The 27,674-nt window shown below is 36.9% G+C and overlaps 1 protein-coding gene across 27 annotated transcripts in view; it reads left to right on the top strand.

Annotated features, from left to right (window-relative positions):
- PTK2 (protein tyrosine kinase 2) overlaps positions 1-27,674 on the top strand; it is a 152,024-nt gene that overhangs the window by 100,900 nt on the left and 23,450 nt on the right. For 8 of the 27 annotated variants that reach the window (XM_054385675.1, XM_054385670.1, XM_054385668.1 and 5 more), the window contains 11 exons: positions 2,702-2,719; positions 6,631-6,687; positions 8,105-8,125; positions 9,184-9,281; positions 12,101-12,185; positions 14,439-14,539; positions 15,883-15,998; positions 17,480-17,580; positions 18,240-18,329; positions 19,561-19,765; positions 25,164-25,275. In XM_054385675.1, the coding sequence (XP_054241650.1) occupies positions 2,702-2,719; positions 6,631-6,687; positions 8,105-8,125; positions 9,184-9,281; positions 12,101-12,185; positions 14,439-14,539; positions 15,883-15,998; positions 17,480-17,580; positions 18,240-18,329; positions 19,561-19,765; positions 25,164-25,275 (1,004 nt within the window). Of the gene's footprint in view, positions 1-1,427; positions 1,512-2,701; positions 2,720-6,630; positions 6,688-8,104; positions 8,126-9,183; positions 9,282-12,100; positions 12,186-14,438; positions 14,540-15,882; positions 15,999-17,479; positions 17,581-18,239; positions 18,330-19,560; positions 19,766-25,163; positions 25,276-27,674 lie in introns of all 27 variants that reach the window. The other 19 variants (XM_054385674.1, XM_054385647.1, XM_054385665.1 and 16 more) reach the window with 6 other exon arrangements.

Raw genomic sequence — 27,674 nt, 5'->3', positions numbered from 1 at the left:
AATTCTGTTTAATCACTCCAGCAGTTTTTGTAAAGGTACTTTTTGGTTGTTTAGGATACAATGATAAATCACCCACTTGCTTTAACTTTGGATTGAAATTTGCATTGTAGCAAAGAAAGAGTTGTACACAGCAATGTGTAACCATTAGATTTGCATGCATGAAGTTCCACGTGCAGCCTCTAGATTGGGCAGCAATTGAACACACTTAATATACCCTTAAAAAAATTCTGCACATTCTCAAACTCAGGCCACTAAAAACTTCACAGCTATGTGTAAGGTGGTGCTTTTGTAAGTGTAGCTGCTTTGGATGGTCCTTATGTTTCCATAATCTATGAAAAATGTGAAGATATTTTTATTAAAAGGTAATTCTCCTTTTCCACCCTTCCTTCACTTCACCTACTACTCTTGGCATGCTGTGCTTCTGTGGTAGTGGGCTTCTCTGCTAGCACCTGTACCTCTAGCTTGTGTAACTCAAGGTGGCTGAACTAACCTCACTGCTGAGTTTGGGCTGTGAAGGACTACCAGGAACAAGATGCATGTTTTCTAGTTGATTGGTTTTTTGAACGGCCTCTCACATTTCCCAAGATAGAGGAGAGAGGGGAAAGTAGAAAGCAGAGAGGAGCAAACAGATAAGAGAAAGAAAAGGAGCAGCTATCCCTCAGATTTGTAGTGTATCAAGTCTTTCTTTCTCACCTTGTGAAATCAGTTGTGGGTTCTTTATATTTTCTCCTCAAAAATCTCCTTCTGATAAATGCTTTGCTAATTAAATGCAGTAGTGTGACTAGGAAAGGGGACACTGCGGGACAGTGCCATGGGTCATTCACTCAGAGTTTCTTGAAGATGTAGAATACCAATTGGCAAGACCGGTCTGCACTGGGGATAAAACTCCAGTGGTAGAGTTTGGGTCATAAAATATGTCAATATTTTATTTCAGTGGACAGAAAAACTGTGTTTTCCCGTGTTCTATGTACCCTGCTATGTGAAATAGTTCTTTTGTATTAAGCTCTTTTAAGGGTCTGGAAAGTCAGTATGTCCGTGATTAATTCTGGAACTGCCACTTAAATCAGAATCCAGCTGTACTATAGTCTAGTAGAACTTAGGGAGCTTTCAAAAGCAGGTTACACCTCTGTAGTAGACAATGTTCTTTGTGTTATCAATGGATAGTGTGTCTATAGTTGGCAAAAGCTGACCTTTCACGTTTAAAAACTGAAATAAGAATAACTTTGTAGAAGGGAATTTGCAGGAAAACACCAAATATGCTTTAGAGTTTCCACAACATTTGTTTATTCATTTGCATATAGAGAATTGTAATGTAAACCTTTACTTTTATGTCCATTCATTGTAGATGTTCTCTCCAGTCTCTTTTCTTTTATTTCCAAATAATTTGTTTCTGTTTTTCTCTTTCCTTTTCTTGCCTCTTTGTAAAGGAGTCAATCACTGTCAGCATAAAGTAAAGAAAGCTAGACGCTTTCTCCCTTTCGTCTTCTGTTCCCATGAGCCGCCGCCTAAGGGTACTGCACTGCTCTTTGTATAGGGCTGCCTTATTAACTCAAAAGCTGAATATACTAATGCAGATACTGGGGTTTTACTATTTTAGCCTTAGGTAAACAGAGTTCCAAGAATAATTCCACTAAATTTCTGCTACCCCTTCCCTCCTGTTGAATTGGATTTTCATGCAGTTTCGCGTACTTGCTGGTCCCCATTTTTGTGGTGGACTTAGTTTTAAGCATCATGTTCTACAATGACAAACACAAATAATTTCATTTGTATAGCTCTGGAGCCCCTGTATACTTGTAGGGGTTTTTGTTGATGTATTTTAACTTCATTCTTGGACCCCTGATACAGCATGCTTATGAATGTAATCAAATAGCAACCGTAAGCATCAGCTAAGATCACTTTGAATTAAACATTGAATACAGTGATGCTTTTGGCTGCATACTGGTTCAGCATTTGGACTGGACCAGTTTGGCTTTGTTAGGGGTAAGAAGAATTGGAGTAATAGTTGCATTACTTTTACACCATTTATGGTCGTAATGTCTAAAGTGCATTAGCTTGTGCTGTGGGTATTGGTGTGGAGTAGGGCTGCTACCATGACTGTGGAATATGGTGCTCATTTAAGTAGCTTCCCAGTAGAGTTGCTCCGTGTGCCATGTGTAACTTGTGTAACTTTGTGTAACTGCAATATGCTTTGTACAAGTAATACTTAGACAGTTCCATTTCTTACCCTTGTCTGGGTGATAGCACAGGACTGCATTTACTTTGAAAAGGTGAACATCAACTTCAGTTATCCAGAGTCATAAGTGTGTGTGAAAAGACACATTGAACTGACTCATCTGGCTATAGGAGATCTACTTCATAGTGAAATACTGACTTAAACTAGAAATTGGCATTTCTTAACAATGCATTAATATAGTTTGCTTCCAAATTTAATTTTTATTTAAATTTATGTTTTAAAGTCATTAACTCTTGTTTCATTATACGAGCTTCTTAGAACATATCTTTGTCCCTTGGGTTTTGGGTGAGAAATCTTTAATTCTGCTACTTTTCTGGTTTCTCTTGAGTCAGGTATATAGTATAACTGCAGTCTGAATACTTGTGGATTACTCATGAATTTAATAGTATATTTTCCCCTTCCCCTTCTCTGTCCCTTCTCTCTCTCCCTCTGTTTTTCTCTTTCCTTGCATGCCACCTGGATCTGCAGATGAAATTAGTGGGGACGGTAATATGTTTTCTAGTCTGTGTTACTAACGTGCAATATGCAACTCTTATATCCGTATGCCTCTTAATGCATATTTTCACTCATAAATTATATACAGATTTCAGTATTTAAAAGCAGGCTTTGGACTGTAACCAACAAATACTGTACTTTACAGGCTGTGCAACTAACACTTTCTGCTAAACTGGAATGGAAAAATCAAATACTATTCCAAATACACAGGGACATGATATTGCATGTGTTTGCAACGAGACTTCTGACATGACACAAAGGTTTATAGGTTTACAGGAGTGTCTGTTCAGTTTGATTCAAATGATTGTGTCACAGAATTTTTTTTCTCAGTGGATGAGATAAATGAATGTAACGTGAGAAAAGTCTACTAAGTGATGCTTTAAAGGTGTGGAAGCTTTGAAGTGCTGTGTAGTCCTCTACTACTGCTTTCATAACAAGGAGCTGTACAAGATAAATTAATGTTGATTGAATACATCAGATATTAATCAAGCCTCAGCTACTTAAAATACTGATTTTACAGACAAATGTTAATGTTTTTCTTCAACACTTTGAAACTTACTACAGAATACTTTGTAACTTGTTGGTTTGGGTTTTTTGTTTGGTTTTGGTGGGGTTTTTTAGAAAGTACTGACTTGGTATCCTCTGAAAACAAGGAGGGTTTTGTGTTGTGATTTGGTTTTTTTTAAAGAGATTTTTATCTATTTTTCTAAAGGATTTGATATTGGAAAAATCAAACTGCTACTACTGATAGTGTATGCATTTTTGTTCATATTAGGAGGTACTACTAATAGGGCATAAAAAGACTTATGCAGAGGAAGGTGATAAGAAGAAATAGGTTGATAATGTCTTATGGCCTTGCTCTCAGTAAAATATAAAAAGAATGTGTAACTTTTCATCCCCTTTCCATCCTTCGGATAAAAATGGAAGATAATACTATGCCAATTTTCTGTTTTAAACATTAAAGCTTAGAGGATGTATTTTTCTGTCTTAAATTCTGAAATTGTGTTTCAGATGATAACTCTGTAGGTTTTTGCTTTTAATTGGTACTTCTTTTCTAAATTATGTGCTCTGGTAAATGGGACTAAATGAAAATGGAAATTTCAAACAGGTGGTTAAGATCATGGATTAGTTACTATAGGTGTAATATCCTAGGATTGTTTTCTACTGTAATAAATGAATTCAGATTTGGTAAAAAAATTGGTTAATTCACTTGTACAGCCAACGCCATCTGTCCAAAACCAACCTATCTGAATTTGGTGGTTTTTTTTTTTTTTAATCTTTTTTTTCACCTGTTGACCAGTAGGTGAAAAGATACAGTGCTGGTTTTAAAATGTGTGAGAGAGCAGCAGTAGTGAGCCTTAAAGTCAGAATATCTCCTGGAATCTCTGATTTGTTGGAATGTTTAGCTCTTGAGACTTTTATTTCACATTCTTCTTCGTAAAGCAATCTGGAGAGCCTTGGCTGTCTGAGTTTTTCTTTAGATTCCATGTAGGTTCTAACATCTCTTAGCAGCTGAAGCTACAGGTTTGGCAGACTTAGTAATAGTCTCATAATATATGTCCCTAATCATGGGGTAAAAGTTGCATGTTAGGGAAGTCACTTAACCTTTGTTACAAAACACTTGGAGCACTTAACAACTAATTGATTGAGTTTTCATCTAATTCTAAGAAACAATTCCAGACATATATAAGAATTATTTTCTGAATTCTCATTATGTGTTCCTCTCCAGAGTGTTAAATATTTAATTTAATTGCATACATTTAATTTACTCGGATTGGCTACTGTAGACCCTTTTAGGTTTTTTTTTCTGGACAGTTTTGGCAATGCATCAAAACCATGGAGAGTGCTCTGTGGTGTTCTGATAATGCTTTTGTTAAGAATAAACTTGATTAAATTACAGTGATGGCCAAGCCAAACCATTTAGCACATTTCCATTATCTATTTTGACAGATTTAGGGTTTTTTTTAAAGACCAGTGTGACACCTTTTCTTGTTTCCAAACTTCTTAAATTCTTCCTGAATATATTTATTATATTATATAATATATATAATGTGTAATATAATATATATACATAAGATATTATATATTATTTATAATATATTTTAGTCAGTCCCCTTTTTTTACAGAGATTAAAAACTTTCTGGTGCTCTCAAATACTACTTTGTAAGACTTTGTAACCATCTTACCACAATATTACAAGGAAAAAGAGTGATCTATACCCATCACATTGGGTATCTATACCCATCTATACACATCACTAATTATTTCTTTTGAATGGATGCTTATATTTTAGATCAAACTGGGGGTTATTTTCTACAAAATCACTAGTTTTTAATGTCAGGAGTAAAAAGCATACCAAGAAAGAGGTTAGTGCCTCTAGTATGCTGCCTGGTTAGTATCCTGCACTGTCTTTAATTGAATTATCATTAGGTGACTCTGTTTTGCTGAGTCCTGAATACAGTGATAGAATTGGTAGGGTTGGAAGGGACCTCAAGGATCATCTAGTTCCAACCCCCCTGCCATGGGCAGGGACAACTCCCACTAGATCAGGTTGCCCACAGAAAGTAGAAATTACCTGGCAAAAATTTAAATGTCATATAATTTCCTGATTTCATTGTTGCAAGATACAGTATAGTCCTACAGCAGTTAGAAAGAAAACTAGATTTAATGTTATTTAAGTAGTAGGAAGTTAGGTTCATAAAACTACATTTGCTCACTGAAGTGTGTTGAACTTCAATGGTTACAGGCAACCTCTGGTTCCCTAATTGTCAACTATTCAGTTTATCTGTAAATTAAGTCACTCACTGTGGCTTTGTTGCATTCACCACTCAGAAACCACACCTGTAGAAATGATGCCAGGGAGGTGTAGGGAGTTACACATATGCTCCAGGGCAGATGCTTTTCAGAGGTGTCCCATTATGAGATCACCTGAAACCAACCATGAAAACTGCATACTGAATTTGGAATTACTCAGTTTTGAGAAACCCTCTAAGCATTTGAAATCAGTGATAAGAATTTAACATACGTCTTGACGTGAAAAATTATCTCACTGTTGTGGACTCACTTTTTAACCCCTGGAGGAACTTTACCTGACTGTTAGGAAACAACTTACACATACAGGAAGTTCTAGAGCAAGAAAAGGACCTTCTCCACCTTAACCTGACAGCATTTAAACCATTTTGAGAACAGATGATGTAAAAGTTGTAAATTTTAAATAGAGGAAGAAACATAATTCTGTCATGTTTCTGAAGATTTTGAGAACTGGCAATGTCAAACACTATCCATCAGATGTTGATTCTTGACAACAAAACTGGTGGTGAACTTCCACTAAACAAGGAAAATTGAGACTAATGCAAGAAAAGAATGGGTGTGAGATGGGATTATGATTTAAAAGGTCTTTATGCTATAGAAGGCTATGGAGAATAATTCACCCTGCCACATGGGCAGTAGGTAAATGCTGCCCTGAACATCTTTACTCTCTGTGCTGCCTGTTTGACATAAAAAACTAACAAACTTATTATTTACATTTTATTGGAGGTAAAGCATTTTAATCTCTTAATAATGTTTTCTCCTTACTGCAATGGAATTTGATGTTTGAAAGATTTTCTTTTTAAGTCAACAATTTAGATGGTTTCAGTTACAGAACTTGAACTTCTTTGAGTACAAATGAATCTTTCTGTTATTCCTTGTTGAATGCATTTATCTGATGTAGTATAATTGGCACTGAGGTCATTATCATACCATAAATTATGCATGAGCAAGTTTTATTTATGCTATTGTAAATGAGTCCCTGCAATGTTGAGGTTGGGGTTTGTGACGTAGCCTCGATAAATTGAAGATACTGTGCTGGAGAATCGTTTTCATCTACTTTTCCCGAAACTCTTCAATTCCTCCCTTTACAGAGACAGATGACTATGCAGAGATTATAGATGAAGAAGATACTTACACAATGCCATCAAGTAAGTATGGTAGTTAACTTGGGAACTTTTTTATCCAAAAGCTTCTTTGGTTTAGCAGGGACTGAGTCTTATATTTCAGCCTTAAGTAATCTCTGTACAAAGAAAGTATTCTTTATGATATTGTGAAAACTCATAGGTTCAGTGTTTTTCAAGTTCCAAGTTTTGAAGCAAATAAAACCAAATTGTTTTGATGCAGTCAGTGACTTCATAGGAAGTTCTTTTCATGTATTAAAGTGTAGATTTATTAATTTTTAAAATTGTATTACTACAATACTTGAAGAAAGAATGGATAAGATGTCTGTGATAAGAGCAAACAATTCAGAAAGCTTCTATGTACTGCTGCCTCTGTCTGACTCTTGCTCTATGCCAGAGTTGCTGCTCTTGAATTCCATGATCAAGTAATCTGTACCACATGCAATTTTGTTAAAGATGAAAGACTTTGAGAACAAAATTCAGAGTTCTTCTGTGTCTTCATCTTTGGAGTTAAAAATAAATAGGCATTAGCCACCACCAGGATTTTGTCATGTGGCCTATTTGAATTATAATATAATCCTAAACTGTCATGGCTAACAAATGTAACTTGAAAGTTTACTATTTTGACTTTAAAAGTTGTCTGCAAAATGCTAGTTGCATTTTGGCAACCACGAATTTCTCTAGAAGTGGACAACCTGCAAAAGCATTGGGTTTGTTTAGTGTGATAGAGGGGGAGGATGGTCCTAAACTGGTACCACATTCTGCTGAAGAACCATGAATCTGTGTGAGGATTTTGAGGGTTTATCATGTGACAGAAATGCTTTATGATCACTTCAGTGTTTACAACATAGTTTCCACTGCTGTGGAAAATGTTTGAAAAGCAAGAATATATGTTTTGAAAAACATATATATGTGAATATCAGTATTGGAAAAGCAAGAATATATGTTTTCCAGAAATAAACACTGTGTTTTTAATGTCTTGCAATAAGTCACTATTTGATTCTACTAAAGTAATTGCAGGATCAAAAAGTGCTGTGATAAAGTATATCCTGTTTATTTTTTATATTTTTTAAATATAATAACTTTGTAAATTTTTCCCTAATCTTTATATTTAAATTCTCACAGAAGTAGTTACTTGTGGGCCTAGCCCTGGATGATGCTGAACACTTAAGTATGCCTTCATTTCCAAGCCCATGAGATGGGCTGTTGAAGTGAAGTCATTAAGTGCTTTGGTGGAATGAAGAGGACTCAAGTATTCAGCTCTCAAAAGGGCTGAGTCAGTAAAGCTCACCAGAACAGACCTGTGACTTCTGCTAATGTAAACTTAAAATTGCATCAGTGTGTTTTCTCTTTTAAAAAAATGTTTAAAAATGTTTGTCCTTATCTTGATTTTAAGAAGCTATATCTAAGTAAGCATTTGATTTTTCTCTTAATTGCACTGCAGAAAGCTATGGAATAGATGAAGGTAACAGGAGACCCTTTACCCATCCCTGTGTGCTTGCAATTTGGAATGATGTGGAATTTTTAAGTTTACTATTCGCTTTCATTTAATAAACATTATTTATTTATAGCTAAACCAGTTAGCTTTGGGATTTTAAAGAGGAAAATGCAGCACTTAAAGAAATGAAAAAGGCATTTATCACTTCATTATCCAGCTCTAGATGACATATTTTCTGTAGTGTTAATGAAGTCATAATCTTCAGTTGCGAAGTCCTGAGCTGGTTGGTTATTCTTTTTTTCTCTCTGGATAATCCAAGTAGAGGTGAAAACATATACTGTACATGCTTTTCTGCTATTCCTGATTTTTTTGTTCATGTCTGCTGGAAATTAAATTGCAAATGAAGTAATTCAATTGCAATTGATCAAATGTTTTGCTGAAGTATTGAGCCATTTTTTCAGTAATATTCTCAGTCCATTAAACCATGAAGTTAACAAAATTGCATTCCTCCACAAAACATACCAATTTTACTTCAATTACACACTGGTAAGAGGTGTAGCATACTCAAAATTTTGCTCTTTCATTTTATCTCTATTTGTCATGCTCTTGTTTCTGTATTTTTTTCTTGCAGTTACCTCTTTAAAAATTCTCTAGGCTCATTTGATGGTTCCAAGATCTAAAATACCACATAGTGGAGTTCTCTTAAACATCTAAAGGGGATGTGTGCTAAGGGATATGTGCATTTAATAACAATGGTATTGCCAAGGCTATTTGTGTTGTCTTTTGCTAGCTATAATTCAGAAGGATTGAATTATGTTGATTACATTGAAATAAGTAGTGAACAATTGTTAATAGCAAATTATATTTCACAATTCCTTTTCCATTGCTTTGGTTTCAATGTTTGTTTAAGAGGTTTCCACTGTGTGCACAGCATCTGTCTAGGTTGGTGTGCAGCAAATGTTAATCTTAGTTATTCAGTTATTCATATGTGAGACATTTGAGTGACTTTGGTTGTGTATCTTGTGGATTATTTCTCTGCCCTTCATCAGAAATGAAATGTTTTTAAGTACGTTATATTCTTATAGCCAGAGATTATGAAATTCAAAGGGAGAGAATTGAGCTGGGGCGCTGCATTGGTGAAGGACAGTTTGGAGATGTACACCAAGGAGTTTACATGAGTCCGGTAAGGCTCATTTCTGAAATGAAAACAACAAAACCTTTCTAGTTAAAAAAATGAAATAAATATGTATTCATTAGCTGTCTTGGTCTGAGTCTTCCAGAGGAAGTACAAATTGACTTTGTGATTTAGTTTTTAGAGTAGTCAGCATGTAGAGTTATTACCCATGTTTCAGATAAGTAACAAGCTAGCTCCAGAGTAGTTTTTCTCCTTTTTTTTTTTTTTTTTAACTCGGGAAAGGAATCAAAAGAGTTAAGTAAATTCAGGCCTGTGCCAAAGCCATTAGCTGAGATGGAATTAGAAGTAATTGCTTTTAAACCCAACCATACACTCTGTTCTATATTTTGAATGTGTCCAAACATGGTAAGTACACTTCCCTTAGCCACACTTCCCTGTTGAGTGTTCAATGCTTTAGCACCTTTTCCAGTCTGACTTTAGGTTCAGCATTCAGTTCAGAAACTGCCAACTGTGTTAGGATAATCTAATCTAATTTCTATGCTGAAACACAGAGAAGACATTTGAGTTTGTTTTGCTGGCAGGGTAGTAGCCCACAGCATAGGGACAATAGTGTTAAACAAACGCATCTGTTTCTCCAGCGACTCCATCTCACTGTATCTCCCACAAAGAACCTTGTATGTTAATGGAGTTGCTACTTTTTCCTGAAGGAAAAGATACAAAATGCTTGGACACTGATCCAGCAAAACCCCAATGGACAAGAATCAGCTCAGTGAAATTAGTGAGGTTGGCAGGACTTGTGTAATTTAAGATGATGCTTCTGTGTTTTTCTAGACTGCAGCCACAAAGATTAAGATTGTGGTCTAGATGGCTGAAAAATGAAGTTTCTGGGGAAAAGCAAGAGAAAGCTGGAAAATTACTTAATTTAATCAATTTCAAGCTTATAATAAACTAATTCTTCACATGTAACATTAATATTTATTTCTCATTCAAAGAAATTGCCTCGATTTTCACTAGATGACATAATCCATGTGGACAACAGTTCTAACTTCAGAAAAAATATTTCTCAGAAAGAGCTGGTTAGTGTCCTGGGCACTGTCAGTGGGTTAAATAAAATAATCTTCAATTGGTATTTACGTAAATAAATAAGGATAAATGTTGTGTATTTCAGACAGCTTTGAAGTCTGTTCTGCTACCTTCATTAGAAAAGCAGATGTGATATATTAAGAGAGATTCTTATTCTTCATTTAATCCTAAATAAACAGGAGTACTTGAAGAGTCAAGTTTCCCTGATCTTGAGGCATAGTGAATAAATCTAGTGCTCTGTAAAACTAATTAAACCCCCTTTTCTTAGGGACTATTGTTTTGAAAGTCCTGTCTCTGTTCATTTTCTTGAATTGGAAAACAGGTTTTCTCATATGGGGTTTTTTTAAATGGCAGCCTGCTGTTTACTTTTATTAATAAAACATTCACTAATGTTTAAGACACTCAAATATGTGAGGAGAAAACAGAAAGCTAATATTTTTTTATGCACTTGTCACAGTGTAACAAACTTTCAGAAGAAATCTTGCAATAGTAAAAAGAAGCAGTTACAGTAACAACATTTACAAAATTTTATGTATGTATATTTTTTCAACTTGCATGAAAAAATATAGGAGAGGTTTCTGGTGTCTTGTTCTGCTAGCTCAAATTTGACGACTCTCATTTATCTCTGTGCATTGCACTTGTAACGTTTTTATTCTAGTGGTTCTGCAGCAGCCACCTTTACTTGAATGCTGCTTACTACTAGGTATTCCTGAAATACTCCAACCACCCTGTATTTCTAGCATGTTGCTCTGGTGTAAGCAGTTCAAATAATACTGTATTAAAAGGCTGATTAATGGTTGGATTCACCCAAAAGTGTCATTTAAAATAGTGTTTGCTGCTCAGTACACAAGCTGTTCCAAGTCTGATTGATCCTCACTGTTTTGTCTCCCTAACCAAACACAAAAGATCAATAAAACCTTGATATCAGGCCTTTTTCTATTTTCATTTTTGCAAAATGCCTGGAGTCTTTGCAGTGCAGACACTGAAACTCTTCACTTTGATCCTAGTGCTGGTTATGTGATGTTTCAGAAACTTTACCTATAACAGTGCGAGAGGGATTCAGTGGTCACATCTTGTATTGATTATTGAATATTGATTTCAGAAGAGGATAAAACAATCTTGGTTTGCCACCAGTTTCAGTCATTTTATGGTTATCTCTATACATGAAAAAAAGATTTTAATCAATATTTTTCTGCAAAGCCTACTTGAAGAGATGTGTTAACTTAGAAAATAGACATTTAAGCCTACAAAATACAAATTCTGATAGTATTCATCTATAAAAATAGATATAAAATAGAACAAGCATGAGCAGACATAGGACATAATTCTGAATCTTCAGCTCTCACTGACATAAAAACCAAACAGGTTCGTGTGTCAGCCCTGTAGCCTTTCGGGGAAGGTTCATTTGTAATATTCCCATTAAACTGTGCACAATTCCCAGTTTCCCAGTTGAAAGGAAGACATACCAGTCCTTGCGCAGACCTATACCTAATGTTGAAGCTTAATTTAAAAAAACACTTTATCTGTTTTCAACCTGTTAAGAACTTGCATGAGTTGACATCATTTGAGCACTGCATGGATTGAATAAGTCTTAGGTACATTAGATGTCAGTGTTGTACATCAAGTGTCTTGATTACTCTTGATTATTCTCACATTGAAGCTTTCAAAATTTAGTTTCTTTTTTTTTTTTAATAGCAATTTTCCTCTAAAGCACTTTTGCTAGAACTTTCAGTGGCATAATTTTTGTCAGGCTGTATTTCAGTTATTTCTCAATGTCTTTTCAGGAAAATCCAGCTATGGCTGTTGCAATCAAAACATGTAAAAACTGCACCTCAGACAGCGTTAGAGAGAAGTTCTTACAAGAAGCCTGTGAGTATTAAAATACTTATTTTGGGGTAGCTTCTGTAACTGATCCTTGCAAAGACTGCAGCCACCTGTGCCAGAAACTTCTGATACTAATGCAAACCTTTTCTTAACATACAACATGACCTTTTCTTTTCCTGCAGTATGTGCTGGGAAGATTCTTTGCATCCTTGCTTTGCCAATGTGTATGATTGTGTGGGGGTGCTTTGATTTTCTAAATTGAACAGTGACAATTAAATCCTGTCAGCCTTCGGAACCACTTTTGGAAAATTAGACATCTGATCCTCTATTTTTGTCTCCTTAATGAATTAAAAAAGACGTAGCACTTGTTTCAGTGTGTTATTTTTGAAGGTCAGGTGGTTGGCTTTGTCAACAAAGGTGCTAAAAATGTGACATCTGAGAGAGATCTGTTCTGAAAATCCAAAATTAAAAATTATGACGGAACAAACCACTACTATAAATAATTACCCACAGTATTTCATTGTCCAAATGGTAATTTCCATACCTAGAGGAAGGCTTTTCGCTGAGATGAATACTAACTGATAACTTCTGTAAGAAAGTTGTAGTTACCAGTTTCTGTACTGCTGGGATTTTTAAGCAATTAAGATATGAGGCTTAGGACTTGATTTTTCCCTATTATCTTCTGCTGTTGTATATTTATAAATCTCATAAAGGTATCAATAAGTTATGTGGCTATGGCCAGATGTTACAGTATACTTTTATTAACTACTTTTTTTGTTCAAGCATTTTTTCTGATTGTTCAGAAAATTTGTATTCATAGTTAATGGTTTCTTATTTTCCTTAAATTGCTGTAATTTTTTACATTACGTTTCCAGCTATTGTAAAAGTAAATACCATTGCTTATAGCAGTAGCTTAGCAGTAAAAGTAGGCTGCTGTCTCTTAACAGTGTAGAAAATAATTACTCATTGAATGTTTCTCATTGTGCTTTGAGCTTGACAGATTAGGAAATGCCAACTTAGTAGGCAGATAAATAATGCTTTTCAATTTTGATTTAAAAGTTTTGCCATTTCTTCTTTTTTTTTTTTTTAAATTCTAATTCCCATCTCTTACTTTACTGTTGTTTGTGTTCAGATTGCGAACTCTGTCAGAAAAATTTTCCTTATAGTTTTTAACAGCAGTCTTTAAGAGGACCAAATCAAATATCTGAAGAGGCAGAGTTGGTTATTTCACCGAAAATTTATTTCCTAACATTTAAATATTAGGAATATTAAAATATTCTTGGGGGATAGATGTTTGCTTGTGGTGGAGTTTTCAGTGCTGAAAAAATACAGTATTGATTCTTGCAAGGAAGATCACCTCAGAATATCAGTTAGGTGGAAGAAAATGTTTTCATGAGCATCACCTGTGTCTTCATTCCTGTCTGCTTTTGCATAGCAGTGTATTACATTAGTGCAATTGAGTGTGCTATAATATAAATCACCTCCTTTGGGGAGATTTTTCATTAATCTTCCACTAGGTTTGTTTTGTAAATTGCTCCTTTCTGCAAGTAGTTCGTTCCTCTTGCCTCTAGAATCTGGAAGGCAAAATGATTTCACAACTCTGCTACCTTTCTAAACTTGTGTCACTTAACATTGATTGAATTAACTTATGGGAAGTATTTTCTGTTTAAAACTCGTGAGACTATGTTAATAGCCCTTCCCTTGCTTTGGTAATTAAAACTGTGTGCCTGCTTCATTTTTACCTCAGTGAAGCAACATGTCCACATTATAAAAACATTATAAATTGCCTTGAGTTTGATATAGCACAAGAAAGTCCTAAAGCTAAATAACTGGGGGCTGTTTGGAATACGAACTTTATTTACCAAGACTTTAGTACTAATATTGCATTCAGATAAACTTGTTCAGCTATGCATACTGTTTCAAGGGTATCAGAAATATCTTCCCTCTCTGAAATTCCATTTACTTCAAAAAGGAAAGAGGGAAACCAAATTAATTTGAAATCTAGCTTCACTTCTGTGCAGCATTATAGTAGTTATTGTGGCCCATTTAACATTTCACCACATTATTTATTCCTTTTTGTTAATGCATTAAGCTGTGTCATTGACAGGGATGTTTGTTTTACTGATCTTTATTATTCATAAGAAATTAATATTTTAAAGAACACATTATCTTAAGTTTGCCCATGTAAGTTTCTATGCAGGAAAATATGTAATTGAACTAATATAACCAGCAGTCTTATGAATAGCACTGTCCAAGGATTTTTCTTGTAAACCACCAACTTGTTTCTTTTGCTTTTAGTAACAATGCGTCAGTTTGATCATCCTCACATCGTGAAGCTCATTGGGGTTATCACAGAAAACCCAGTTTGGATAATCATGGAACTCTGTACACTTGGAGAGGTATGAAAATGTCTTGTGCAGCTGTGGTCTTCTCTGTAATCTCACAGATACGTTTACAAAATACTGAAAATATCACTCTCATTAGTAATGCAGAGCCACTCTCCCCAAATGTGATATCATCCTCGTCTGTAGAATTATGGACTGAGAAAGAGGAGTGGCAGTATTTGACCTGACTCCTCCACTGAGGGAGCTGCATCAGCTCATACCAAAATGATTTAGTCATGGTTTTCAGAGAATTCAATTGCTGCTCCAGAGTGAGAGCATGACCTGTGTCAAGATAATGATAATGTGGTATCATTTAAACAGCATTTGCAAACATTCCTTCTAAAAGTGAAATTATGTGGTACATTCTATATTCTTCTGGGTAATACTGCTTTTTCTCTTGGAAAACTGAATTTCTTCTGGGCTTTGCAGCAAGGCTCTGGATGAGGTGACTTTCCTCACTATTACATCTTTTGGGTGCATGATTTAAACAAAACTACACCTCTGTTTTATGACAGATGTGTTTCATTTGAGCCACTTGTTTCTGAATGCGTGAGCTGAAGTGCTAGTTCATACTGCACTCTGCATGGTCATTGTAATTACCAGACTGCAGTATGTTGTTTAAGTTAAAAACAAAAAAAAGGCGTGGGGGGAGGAGGGGAGGGGAGGGTGAGACAGGACTGACGACAGAAAAACCTGTAGTTGAAGATTCTTTTTTTTTTTTTGGTCAAAAAAAATCACAGATTTCCTTTCCGGTGCCCAAATCACTTTTAAACCCCTTGTTTTAATTTACAGGGAGAGCAGTGCTCTCTTGCGTTTTAAGGACCAGTTTAGGTCCTAACTGCCTTATACTGCCAATACAAATAGTGCATTGATGCTGACTACCATGAGCTAAATACAGTTGTTTTAGCAAATATAGATTGAAATCAGTGCTTCCAAACCAATACTGATGGGATTGGTCACATACTGTTTTGTTCTGAAATTTTGTAGGCTAAAAATATGCATAGATCTTGAAGGAAGAACACATAAAATGGAATGGTTTACTCTGGAACAACAGTTAGCATACACTCTCAGTCATCAAAAGAAGCCTGAAAGCAATGCACAAATTGTTGAGTTTTTGTTTGGTTACTAGTTTTCATGTGGAAAAAACTGCTTGAATTTAACCCAGAGTCCAATTTCTTAATGGACCCATAACACAAGTGTTTTTATTTTCTCATCCAGTCTTAAATAAAGGCACAGCCACTCCTACTTGTGTAAAGTTTGCAGTTTCAGACATGCCCTGTTCAAATTTGTTTGTGGTTGGGTTTTTGGGTTTTTTTGGTACTAACTTCTTCCCTTTTTTTCCTTCTTTGTGCAAAAAGCTGAGATCATTCTTGCAAGTAAGAAAATACAGCTTGGATCTGGCCTCTCTGATACTCTATGCTTACCAGCTTAGCACAGCACTTGCCTACTTGGAGAGCAAAAGATTTGTACATAGGTAAGATTTTATAGAGATGTATCTGTATGTCAGTATTTTTATATGTAACTACTTTAAGTTTTAGAGAATGTGGGATGTCCTAGATTACCAGAAGTTGGCTGGCAGTATTCTGGCTGGTTGATACAGTTGCTCAAGTGAAGACAACACAACACATAGTTGGACTCTTTCAAGCTTTCCTATTGTGTTTCTTTTTTTGAGTTATGGTGAATGTGTAGCAGCAATACTTTGAAGCCCTGCTTACCTGGTTTATATCAGTCTCCATAATTCAAATGTCATTTTTTCAGAGGCTGCAACCAAAATTAAATCCTTTTCAAGAGTGACACCTGCTGGCCCATTCCTCGACTGACTCGGGGATGGTGTTGGATTTTACTCAAGACATTTCAGCTGAATTGCTCCTTTCTGGTTAGAATAATTTTTAAAGTTGTGAGTCACCCGTAGTCTTCCAAAAGCAGAACAAGGGGCAGCCAGCTTCTTAACTAAAGAACAAGGAAAGCAAAATGCTTATAGAATACAGGTACTTGCTTTATCACGGGGTGAACCTAACTAAATATCTTCTAGGTGTGCTACAAATTTTATTCTCTTTCGAGGGAGAAAAGGCTGGGTTTAGCCTCTTATTGTATCCAATTTCAAGTCCACAGCAGTCCCATTAGCATGTATCATTTCATTTTGAACTTGAGCATTTTATTAGCATTTAAATACTTAATGTTCAAATTGTGTGTGTTGCATCTGTTGTACGTACAAACACTAATATGGAAGTGTGAGCTATGTATAAATGCATAGGTATGTATATGAAAAGATTTTTAAGAGCAGACCCTTATGCCTGCTGCAGATACTTGAATTTTGGCCAAGTAGCTGTTTATTTTAACTCCAGCAAAAAAAAAAAAAAAAGTGAAAATACAAGTTATTCATGCTGGAGTGGGAGGCAGTAGCACCACTCTGTTTGCTGTGCATCACTGCTCCAAGCTAAATCTGTCAGTACTCAAGTCAGGCTGCTGAAAGCCAGAATCAACAGACTCATAAGGAGAGTTATCTCACCTGGGAAACTGCAAGAGAAAAATGCCATAATCCCAGGGGCATCACTGAAAACCAAACTCCTTATTAGGAAGCCTCTTACAGGTCTGACATGTTAAACCAATTCTTTACCTTTGCAGGATCAGAAGGCAGATTTTATTCTTCCAATCATTTTTAATTGCCAAAAGTTGTTAACCTGATATTTAAATAGATCTGATGCTGACACTCATGCTCTTCCAGAAGACAGTTACTACTTGCAAGGATCAAATGTACTTCAAAAATTGCAAGCTTCTCAGAATCATAAGAGAAATGTTTATTTTTCTGTACATGCACACCCAAATCACGACTAAAAAAACAATTTGGGCCTCCCAAAGGCATTCAATACTCTGGGTTTTAATAACTTTTATCAAACTATATTTCATGACTTGAAGTTTTAAAGTATTAGAAATGACAATTCTTCTCTTTGACAGGGATATTGCTGCTAGAAATGTGCTGGTATCTGCCACTGACTGTGTGAAGTTAGGTGACTTTGGTTTATCCCGATACATGGAAGACAGTACTTACTATAAAGGTAAGTTAGCACTCTGGGTCCTTCTTGCCTACCAGTCAGAACACAATTGCTTCTTTCAATACTGAGTTTGCTATCCAAAGGAATTAACCAGATATTCTTCTTGTAGCTCTGTAAAAAGGCAAACTATTCCACAATTTAACAGATATCAGTGAATTCCTGCATATGTGCTTAAGAAGAAGAATCATAAGGTCTGGTTTAAGTTGCAAAAAGTAGGAAGTTCATGTGTAGGTAGAATGTCACCTTTTATGAACAAGCTTATAATGCTTTCTTCATTGTTTTAGAGCATTATCCACATTCGAAGCCTGTTTGAGATAATATTAATGCATAACACAGTATAGAAGGAGTTTAAGGTTACCTACAGGTAAATTTAGGGTTTGTGCTGTCATTGTGGTGCTGCATACTTCAGATGCCACTGGATTAGGGAGGTTCATTAATTATCTTGAGATAAATACTGTAAAACCTGGAAGAATTCAATATTTAGGCAGAGAGGACTACCAGCAGAACTGATCAGATGCTGCAGAAATCTCTTGTACAAATTTATCTGAAGGACTTCACCATAGATGGGTTTTGCTTAAAAATTACTTCACTGAGACCAAAGTCTCTATTTGAGCTCAGTAGAAGGAGTAACAGCCTGCCTTGGCATCCTGCCTTCCCTGCAGCTTCCAAAGGAAAATTACCCATCAAGTGGATGGCTCCAGAGTCAATCAACTTCCGACGGTTTACCTCAGCTAGCGATGTGTGGATGTTTGGTAAGTGCACACCAAGTGGTGGGGTTTCTTAAGGGTCCTGCTGGAGAAGTTTAAAGCTTCATTTTAACTACTGGAAATGAGCAATTTCCAGGTATTTGACACTATTTTTACTGTATTTTCTGAAAATCCGGATTCTGCCAACACATTTTCTGTCTCTTGTTTTTCTTAAAGCCTAAAATTTCATGTTCCTTTTTGCCTCAAATAAGATGCTGACAGAAATGAAAGTACAGGGAACTGAAGTCATAGTCATAATGGAGATGATATTTTTTTACTGTGGTTTTCCCTCTGATTTATTTTTATTAAAGTATTGTTATTTGCCATTTACAATTTTGTGGTTTCACCTTTTTTTTTTATGATGATGTATTCGCTTTTTTGCTTAATGCATAGATCAGCCTACATGATGTCCTGTTTGCTGATGTTTGTTGCTAGATCACAGGTTGTCAGGGGTTGGAAGGGACCCAAATAGATCATCGAGTCCAACCCCAAATTAATTTGTCTTTCATAACTCCTGATAGTACAAAATATGACCAGAAGCTGAGTGAAAATACAGGAAAATGGGAATATCCTGAACCCTTCCTTCTTTTTTTTTTTTTCCTAAATACGCAGTGTTTTGTATGAAACTGATCACCTGTGCTCAAACTATATGTGTATTTTGCCAGGTTTATAAAAGTCTGAAGAAAGCTCTAGTGCAGTCAGATAAGTGAAATCTGACAGTGATGGAAGATCCTGGCCAATCCTAAACTGATGCACCATGTTTGCCTTGTACTTTTAACAGTTTCAACAGAAACTGTTTTATTACATAGCTTCAGCACAAAAAAATTGGATCAGTGTCAGCATTGAAACATCCTCAAAGTGAAAATGCACTTTACATGTTGAAACAAGCCAGGTGGAACTAGTCAAAGGGAAAAGCCAACACAGGTCATTCTACCTCATCGAAGAGTAGATTTGAATATGAGCAAACATTCTGACTTCCAGTGGGTAAAAAGGTAGATAAATGTGAAGCTAGGCTGCTGTCAGGCAGCTGTGGGTCATGCTTCCTCATAAATAGTTCAGCTTGCTGCTGCGTGTGTGATCCTGCTGCACATTGCTCCTCTGCTGCCAGCTGGTAAGTGGGTGCTCCTTCCCTGGCTGTGTGCTTCAGAACTTGCGTTCTTTAGCTGTACAAACCCGGGGGTTGTTTCTTTTGTTGTTTGCTCACACTGAGGAACATTTGGGATTTTGTGTTTCTTAGGTGTGTGTATGTGGGAGATCCTAATGCATGGGGTAAAGCCCTTCCAGGGAGTGAAGAACAATGATGTGATTGGGCGAATTGAGAATGGTGAGCGGCTCCCAATGCCTCCAAACTGCCCTCCTACCCTCTACAGCCTTATGACCAAGTGCTGGGCGTACGACCCTAGTAGACGACCCAGATTTACTGAACTTAAAGCACAACTCAGGTAGGGTTATACTTCTGAAAGGTCATTTCCTTGTTCAAAAATATTTCTTTTTTACTGTATCTTCTGTTACAGTGTTTTCTTTCTGTGGAAAATGCAACACAGTGTATTAAGTTTTCTGAGGGGCAGGGTCTTCTGGAAATCTGAACCTTATCTGTCAGAGAAAATCAGACTAGCCAATAAATTCAAATAACTGGAAGTATGAATCACCTTCTTTCTCTCCCAAGAAAAACTCCAGATTTTACTAGTCTTGTTTTTTTTAAATTTTAGCTATGTATGGTACAATCCCTGGGGAGGGGGATAGAAAGAGTTTAGAGTGATTACCTAGGCAAACATGCAGTAGACAATTTTGGGGTAAAAATACCTGCTTTCTTAAATGAGCCATCAAGTGAGTACTGTTGAAAGTTATTTTCATAACATTTAGAACACCAGTTGCCTTCTGGCAGCTGTGTCTGTGCAATTGCAGAGCCTGCAACAAATGTAGCATCATGAACTAGGAATTCTTTTGCCCTTTGTAAGCCAAGATATCGACTACCTTATGTTTAGCTTGGAATAAATGTGAGCACACACTTTCAAGACCAGTCTAAATTCACACCACAATTTATTCTGCAATAATTTATTCTAGTGTCCATCTATCTACGTCACCAGCCACAAAATGGGAGTTATATGTAAACTTTGAAGCATTACTGGGATTTGTTTTCCTTAAGTTTGCAGTCAGATTGGGCAGATAGCTTACAGTTGACTGACACAGACAAAAATGAAGCCCTAAAAACTCTGACTAGGAGGATGGCTGTGGTGTGTAAAACCAGGCAGGGAGAGTATCTCACCAGCAAAGGAAGAGGATGAGTAAATCCAGATTAAAAGTAATTGTGTGAAATAAATGTAGGTTGTACACAGAGAGAGGGATGGCAGCCTGAGTCTGGAGAGGAAGGGGGAGAAAAGTGAAAGATACGAAGCCATGTTGCCAGGTGAACAGTATGGACCAGTGTTCAAGAGCCTGGCTCTCCTCAGGAATGCACAGCCAGAGGGAGAGAACCAGCACTCATAACGTGCAGCAAGGCAAGTTATCATCAGTTAAAAATCAGAATGCTTACCAGTGTGTGTAGATAAGCTCTGAAACAGGTCACCCAGAAAGGCTTTGGAATTTTCACACTGGGAGACTTTTCAAACCTTGACTGGAAAAGACTGAACAACCTGGCCTTGCTATGTATGGAGCCCATCTTTACCAGGAGGTTGGACTCAAGATAGCCACGAGACCCTTCCAGCCTAAACATTATTCTAGTTCTTGATGACGAATACACCAGTGGAAGTGGGTTTTGTTGTTCCTCTAGTCATGCTATGAGATTTGAAGCCTTTTTTTTTGGTGTGGCTGTTTTTAAGAGGACAGCATCAGTCCCAGGGCCACATAAATGCTAAAATCCATTTTTTTACTCTTCTCAGCAAAGCAGACAGCTTTCTGCTACTCTGGAGTGCTAAGGTTTATCTCCTGAAGTTAGGCAGCATGGTTGTCCTTAGAGCTTCTTTGCACTGCTCAGAGAGCCAAACTTTCATTGGAAAGGTTCCCAATTCCCTTATGACGAGGCAGTCTCAGGCAGCTAGGAAAGATTGTGTTTCAAAACTCAAATTCCCATGAACTTGCAAAAACAAGCATTTCCCTGGTGGCCTTTTCTGTGTGGTGTTGCTGCTGCTCGATCTGGATGCTATCCAGGGTAGTCTGTTCAAGCTGAGAGCTTGTGTTTGAAGCCAGTGATACTGAACCGCAACATTCCTCTGCTTTAATGAGAAAAGGTCCCTGGCTTTGGGAAAAAAGCTTCTTTTCTACATCTCAAATAGCACTGATGGCAGCAGGCTACACATTTCATCTATCCCCTGTTTGTTATTCATTTCGTAGTCACACCTGCTTTGCACAAACTTTGTGCAGCTGCTTGTGCAACACTAAGATGCTGATTCTGTATTTATGTAGTGTTGTTAGGGTAGGATTATGCTTGGTGTTTTACAGCATTTGAGCTGTCCAAAGTTGATAGGGGTGAGTTAGTCTTCACAGCAAACACAGGAATGAATGGGTGAGTTGTGGATTTCTAAATTTAATTCCTTCTCACATCCTAGCTCCCTTTTTCAGTTTGGGCTGGGGTGGAGTGTGAAAGTGAAATTAAGTTGGAAAACTGAGGTGCTGCTCCTGAGATTCTGTCACTGACTGAGCCAGAATTAGAATCTGGGATGTTTTAATCAGGAAGCATGTGTTGTTGCCTTGCTGATGTTGTGAGGGTGAGATCTTCCGTCTCACACTACATGGTGAAGAATATAAAAGACCCTTTGCAAAATGTCAATGTACCCAGGTCATGCAGCATCATTTTTGCAGTATTTTCCCTATAGTAAAGGCTGGTTCCTGCTTCTGAGGTCTTTTTTCTATGACAAGTGGATAATGAATTGATGAGAACTGGACTTTAGCCTTTTTTTGTGACTGTATTTGATGTAGGCCCTGAAATGTTGCTTCTAAATAAAAGAAATCAAGCTGATAAGATTGAGGGCAATTTGAGTCCTCTCCTTTGGTGGCACCTCATCAAAAAATACTTGTAACACATACTTGAAATGTATGGTGGAAGCTGCAAAAGACATTGTTAGCCTTTTCCTCTTTGACAGTGACCATTAGGAATAAGCTGTAATCCATATGGAAATGCTTTTAATTTAGGGCAATATGCAAGAACCATGTTCTTGAGCATTCATGCATTTCTGGTGGCCGGAGACCTCAGAAAACACTGGTTTGCTGTGCCTTTTGAAATGTAAGCATATATTTCAATATTTCAGGTAATCCTACACTGAAGCTCCCAGAAAACGTGCTTTTCAACATCACACACCAATTTCAGTAAAAAGATTTTCTGTAAATGAGTTAAGTTTATCAATTATGCAAACATTTAATAGTTAAGGGTTTTCCCTCAGGCTTAATCTAGCTGAGTTAAGTTTGTGCTACCTAGCAAATGCTAAGGAAAACCATATGAATAGAAATCCTTCTTTGCTTGCTCCCCTTTGCTACTAAAAATACATGCAGTTTGGGAAAATATGCCTAGATCTGACTTTCTTGACCCTCTGCAAATTTTAATAAACTGCTCGGAATACTTGAGCAGCTGCACTGAGAAAAGGTCAAAAATAACTCTTGGCACGCATCTACTCCAGCTATGGATTGGTTTTCCCTTTGTCAAAACAAAGACATTTCTGTGAGCCATTTATATTCTTTGTGAGTTTTTTTTCTAGTAATGCTTCTCTGAAGCATTTCTATTTTATATTCTTGTCAGCAGTATTCAAGGGCATCCAAGTACAAATTCTACTGCAGCTGATCAGCCTTTGACCAGGCTACTTACAGGGTTGCTGGGGAAAGGACTTCCTGATGACATGGGCAATGAAAGAGCAGGGTGGGTTAAATTAGAGTTGTAAGGCAAAAAGCTGAGCCTATGTTATGAAAACCTAAGTAATTTCAGTAGAAATTTGTCTTTTCCAGTGATAGGGTTGAAGTTAATGGTATTGTATTGAATACCATGACACCACAGTTGAGACAGCTTTGATAGCAAGGCAGATAGGTTTTGACGTTTCCTTCCTTTTTATGGAAAAACAGGGCTCGGCTGTGACAAATTATGCTCACTGTCAATAAGCCATCTCTAAATTTAGTCATCTGTTTTTAGCAGACTCCAGTTCCATTCCGGTGCTCAGATTAGAAAAACTGCCATATCAACAGCTTTGCTAAAAATCTGTATTTTATTCATGCAATGCAACATCTGAGGGGATTTTTTTGTGTGTGCTGTTTTGCTGTGGTTTTTAAATTCTTGAGGTATTTCTTGGAAGGTTATAATCATGGTTCATGATGCATGCATACATCACGGATACATGTTGGCTGATTTCTCATGCTGCATAAAAGTGCATGCTGAATATCTGAAGTCTGACCTAGCTTTAAAGCAGTGGGGTTTTCCTAGCTTTTCGTGGGTTGGAGTAGGAAGTATTGCATTTTCCTTATTCTGAAGGAAGGGAGAGAGAAAATGGAGAGTTTATCTTTTCAGCTCTCTCCATTGGGCTCTAGCTGTGTTTCTGTGGTAGTTGCATTAGGATGACTTTTGCAAATAACTTGTCTGACTCTGTTTTTGTTCCACGTTCTTGTGTTACTACAGCAGTGATGGATTGAAATTGCAGCAATACTTAGAAACTTGGTTTAGCTGCAGCGAGACAAGATGACTTCTCTGCTTCTTAGAAGTGGCATAGACTTTTTTGTTTTGTTTGGGGTTTTTTTCTTTTGGCTGAGTAAGGAAAAGCAAAATTCTTGTCTCCAACCAAGCAGGAATTTATTCTTGAAATAAGCAGAAACGTTCCAAGATTAGAATAGATTGCTGGAGTTGATCTCATCCCCTGCATGAGTAATTCTGGGTGGTTATTTAGCAGACTGAACAGGAGACTATAAACTCAGAACCTAGCTTTGTTTCTGAAAACTCAAGTGATACAGACGCTGGAATAGCTCCTTTACAGGATTATCTTTACACTGGGGACAGCGATCTGTAAATTATCTGCCCTACTCACATCTCCAGGCTATCCATGTAGCATGCAGCGCCAACAAAGTTGCAGCTCCTGGTTTCAAAGCTTCATTCAGAGTATCTTTCAAATGGCAAATACCCAACATTAGTAATCCACATAGCAGAACTGGGAGGAGGCTGCTGTGGGGCAGCAGTATCACACTGAACTTCAAACAGTCTTTTTATTAGTCAGAACGGTGGTAAGTAGCGAACTAGTTTTACTAATGTCTTGTACTTCACTAAAAATGTAGCCTTTTGACCTGAATGTTTAGAAGCTCAATGAATATTGTCAGATCTCTCTGGTTTGCTAAATTAGTTTGCTAAATGTCTTCGTGGTTGTTAAACTAAAACGTGAGAGCTGAAGGCACAGTATTTAAAATGCGGTTTGACTGGCTTGTTTAAAAAGGAAAAAAATCCCAGTGATCTGAAGCTTTGTTGAGTTTCAGTAAAGAACATTTTCCATTTGTTTTGAACTTTTGCAGCAGTTCAGTAGAATATTTTCTTGCGAAAAATAAGTTCTCAAGCTAGTAAGTGCTCAGTTCATTGTCTTGAGAATTTCTCTTTGCAATTATATTTCAAAAGAACTGTTAACATGCAAAAAAAAATTGGGCAAGGTCAACCACAGCTTTCTAAAAACTCGGTTCTGCTTCTGTTGTTAAAGCATGCTGTTAATCCTACAGATGTACTTCTTGATGATACTGGTTTTCAGGAACCTAACCAATACAAGTGAAATAAGTTTGTGTTTTGGTGCACCACCACTTTGTTTAATAGTGTTTGTTAGTCTGAAAAATGTGAGACCTCTAGGGAGAGATTTGCTGCAGTTTTACTTAAATATGACATGTCTTTCGTAGTACAATACTGGAGGAAGAGAAGCTGCAGCAGGAAGAACGAATGAGAATGGAATCCAGGCGACAAGTCACAGTATCCTGGGACTCAGGAGGATCAGATGAAGCTCCTCCCAAGGTAGCTAAAACTGCAAATTATATGCGTTTAAGAAGCAAATAAAACCCACGATTTTTATTCTGATTATTTCTTTGAAGCCTCTTTTAACGGGTGGGTTCAAACAAGACATGGCAGCTAATTTTGTCATCATCTGCTAGTACCTATGTCTAAAATGATCCAGCTCTGCTTGAACTGTTATTAGAACTGATCCATGCTGTAATATCACTGAAGATTTTCTGTTTCTTCTTGGTTTAACTTGTAAAAGACTACCATAGTTGCCACAAAACTGCTTCCTGACCTTTTCTTTTTTCTTCTGTTTTGTAGCACTCCCGTAAAACGTTAGCTAGTGAGTTCTCAGGCCAGTATGAAGATTATTTGTAATACCTCAGTGAGAGGATAGGAATTGGCTAATTGCATTTTCCTTATTCTGGACAGAAAATTGGGGGTTTGCTTCCAAGTACCTTGTGTGTTTTAGTTTACACTTAATTTTGTTTCATGACATGTCTGTCCTGTTTGGATGTCGCTGATGTGTTCTGCAGCTGCGATAGCCTAACCTCACCAGTTGCTGAGCATTCCCTTCTCTGAATAACTTGTCTGCTTCTCATTGGAGTTCTTTTGCACTTTGAAGGATCAAGCCTTTGTTTTGAAGAACTTAATTTTGTGCAGTCTACCACTGTAATGTGGAATATTATCTGTATCAGTTTGTGATTAGTTCCTGTAGCTGTATATGCAAGCTCTGGTGCTGATAATGATTTCCGTAGCACTTGAGTGCACCTTCTGGAGCACATATCCCATGGTAGTCATGGGAAGGCAATGAATTCTTTTTTTGTTTTGTTTCTCCATATCCAGGTTGTTGCCTGATAGATTATTGAACTTGGTTCTGCATTTTGATAGCTTTATGGCAACGAAGAAACACGGGCAGTGGAATTACTGCTTTGATTTCACAGTTAAAACCAGCAAACTGTCCAGTCACTGATTTAATCATCTAAGATGAGCTCTCAGGATTTAGTGTATGTGTAAAGAGATGATGTTTCAAGTTACAGAGCAGATAAACTGCATAAATTGGAACAGTATGCTACTTCATAATTGCAACCTTGTTTGAAGAATTTGTTTAGTCTTAAAGCTTTAGGGCTAATTCAAATAGAATAAGCACATTTTACTAATTTAATTTGAGCTACACCATCTTAGAAAGGATCATAATTAGAGCTTTGTGTGTGTTGTATACACTGAAACAGTTGACAAAATATGTCTTAACATGGAAATTAATTCCATCACTGCATATCTTTTTTTGATAGGATCAGTATGCCCTCACAGTATATGTGATGCAGTTGTTGGTTAGGTTTTTTATATGGTATTTTTGTGTCAGATATGGATGTGCATACTAATGACATCTGCACAAGTTGAAGTTTGTAGAAAGGAGATTTGGAGTGTTTCTTAAGTTATCTAATTTTGTAGTGGTGACAACTGATTGTTTTCTTCCACCTATTCATTATAGAAGTTCCAGGTCTTATACTCCTTCTTATGTATAGTCTCCTGCACAATCTCAGATACCACAGTTCTCAGTGATGGTCAGTGATAGGACAAGGGGCAACAGGTGCAAATTGGAGCATGGGAGCTTGCTTTCATGTCAACATAAGGAAAACCTTTTTCACTGTGAGGGTGGCAGAGTCCTGGAATAGGCTGCCCAGAGAGGTTGTCAGGTCTCCTCTGGAGACATTAAAAACTCACCTTGATGTGTTTCTGTGTGACCTAGTCTAGGTGATCCTGTTCCAGCCATGGCAGTTGGACTAGCTGACCTTTTGAGGTCCTTTCCAACCCTAACATTCTGAGAATTTGTACTATGAAATTGCCTATATTTCACAGTGATTTCCGTTAGAAACCCAAGACAGAAAGTGGCCTTGTACAGAAAGATAATGTCATTGTTCATAAGGTGATGATAGCAGTCTCAAGGTAATGTGGTGGTTGCATTTAACTGCCAGAAGGACTGAAGAAGTCCATTTGCAGAATGATGAGGTTTGGGGTTTTCTTTCTTTTCTTTGGTTGATTTTTCTCCTCCTGAAGCCACTCTGCCTCATCAAAAAAGCCACCCCAAATGTATCTTTGGAGGTTAATATCAAACAAAAGAAAAGAACCCTTCTGCTTGGAAGGTAAAAAAGTATGTTGTTCTGAGGAATGTTTTCCAATATTACTTCTTTCAGTAGTGTGATATTCCTATACCTGCTCTGGCAAAAGGATGATCTGTTCAATATGTGTAGAAAAACAGGGCCCTTTTCATGCATATTTTTTGTAATAGTCCTGTAATGAAGCAACCATGGAGTTCAGAATGTGATCAAAAGCACGTTCCCTGCTGAGTCAATTAGTTACTCAAAAGTTAATTAACAGAACTAACTTCAGTCCTCAGAACAACACCTGGAAATATT

Source organism: Indicator indicator, chromosome 12, assembly GCF_027791375.1.
Source record: "Indicator indicator isolate 239-I01 chromosome 12, UM_Iind_1.1, whole genome shotgun sequence".
In the NCBI taxonomy this organism is placed as follows: Eukaryota; Metazoa; Chordata; class Aves; order Piciformes; family Indicatoridae; genus Indicator; species Indicator indicator.
Note: the sequence above shows the minus strand (reverse complement) of the source record. Positions and strands in the feature narration are given on the sequence as shown.